Source organism: Rhagoletis zephyria, unplaced genomic scaffold (genome assembly GCF_001687245.7).
Source record: "Rhagoletis zephyria isolate East Lansing unplaced genomic scaffold, Rhagoletis_zephyria_1.1 Rzeph_scaffold_30877, whole genome shotgun sequence".
In the NCBI taxonomy this organism is placed as follows: Eukaryota; Metazoa; Arthropoda; class Insecta; order Diptera; family Tephritidae; genus Rhagoletis; species Rhagoletis zephyria.
Window position 1 is genome coordinate 1 of NW_016187933.1, and position 1,773 is coordinate 1,773.

A 1,773-nucleotide genomic window follows, 5' to 3' on the forward strand; every position below is an offset into this window, starting at 1 on the left:
GGTAAAATATATGTAGTTATTGGCGTGACCCACACCATAACATAAAACAGGGAGTCGATAACGATGTTTAACCTGTTGTTTGGGTTAACCAGACAATGAGAAACTGACCCTTAATAATTATGTAAAGCTTTTTGCTCTTTATTTGTTTGCGCATTGTAAATTGACAAATTTAAGGACATTTCTTTCAAGTATTATCTTTTTCAATTTTACAGATTCACTGAGCTCACACGCAGAGGACTGGGACGATGGTGAATCAGAAATCGATGATCCCGAAACAGTGCCACGCCTCTACCAAGGTGACATCGCTATTGATCCTTATACCTACATATCACTTAGGCTTGGCGTTAATCCAATGAAGCATCCAAAACGTTTGTGGCCAAACGCCACTATTCCCTTCGAAATCAGCCATTTGTATACCAACAATGAACGGATGGCCATAGAACGTGCCTTGAATACATTTAATGCTTTAACCTGTATTAATTTTAAACCCTTTGACGGCGAGGAAGAAGATTACGTACTAATTACACCGCCGGTGGATGACGCGCCCGCCGGTTGCTGGTCGTTTGTGGGTAAACGTGGTGGAGAGCAGGTAGTGTCATTACAACAACCGGATGATAAAAGCGCACATTGCTTCAACAGCGAAGGGCGGATTATGCACGAGCTTATGCATGCTATTGGAATTTATCACGAGCAATCTCGAGCTGATCGAGATAATTTTGTAAAAATACACTGGGAAAATATCGTACCGAAATATCGTAAAAATTTTAAATTGATTTNAATAGTCTCGTGTGTTAAAAAAAATACCTTGCTTCCAACGGTCTGGATTCAATACACTACATCATTCAACCGTTCAACAACTATATCCGGACCTTCCAAGTTCCACTGCTGTTTTTTGGGACAAACCTTTGTTCCCTTGTGGATTTTACAGCAACACTAAATCCCACTCTTAGAAACCCTCGGAGTTCATCGCCTTATCATATCTGACCTTTAACTTGTTACTCATAATTTGAGTACGCTGTCTCACAAGAGCATGTATCTCTCTCGGCTCCTCTTCCAGTACGTTGGACGTCTCTTTTCCAATTTTCCTTGCATCAAACTTCCGATCACTAGGCACACGGAGTTCACTGCCGAAGATTACCTTTGCAAGAGTTTTACCCGTTATTTCATGCACTGCTAACCGGTATCCCATCAAGAATAAGGGTGCGTGGACATCCAAATTCTTTTGGTTCTCGTCCATGACTTTCAGGAAATGCTCTTTCAGGATGCAGTTTCACCGTTCCATCATGCCATCTGATTGGGGATGAAGAGCCGTTGCTCAAGTTTTCCGGGCACCCGGTATCTGGCACATCTCTTGGAATGCCGCCGATTCAAAATGTCTTCCCTGGTCAGAGTGCACCTCTATAGGTACACCGCATGTCGCAACCCAATTGTAGGTGATTACCTCCGCTGCTGTTTTAGCTTCCTGATTTAGAATTGGATATACCTCCGGGCATTTGCTAAAGTAGTCCATAACGACAAGGCTACATCCATGGCAATCCACTCGAATGGTACACCTAATTTATATTGCTTCATCTGGCCATGACTTCCGGATTTTGACGCTTTAGCTGCAATACACACCGCGCAGTTAGCAATCCACTCTGCGACCGATTGCCGACAATCAACCCAATAGAACCTCTGCTTAATCATATCCAGGGTCTTTGTGATTCTCAGGTGCCCTTCACTGGTACCATTGTGGAATTCCTTGAGAACGTCCGGAACTCTTACCCTCGGGAG

General features: G+C 43.3%; 1 protein-coding gene across 1 annotated transcript; it reads left to right on the top strand.

The window, feature by feature from the left end:
- Positions 1 to 174: 174 nt before the first annotated feature.
- Positions 175 to 786, top strand: LOC108383128 (zinc metalloproteinase nas-4-like; the record flags this gene model as incomplete). Its single annotated transcript, XM_017639512.1, has 1 exon — positions 175 to 786. A coding segment is annotated over one exon (612 nt), but the record flags the coding sequence as incomplete, so codon positions are not given.
- Between the last annotated feature and the right edge of the window lie 987 nt (positions 787 to 1,773).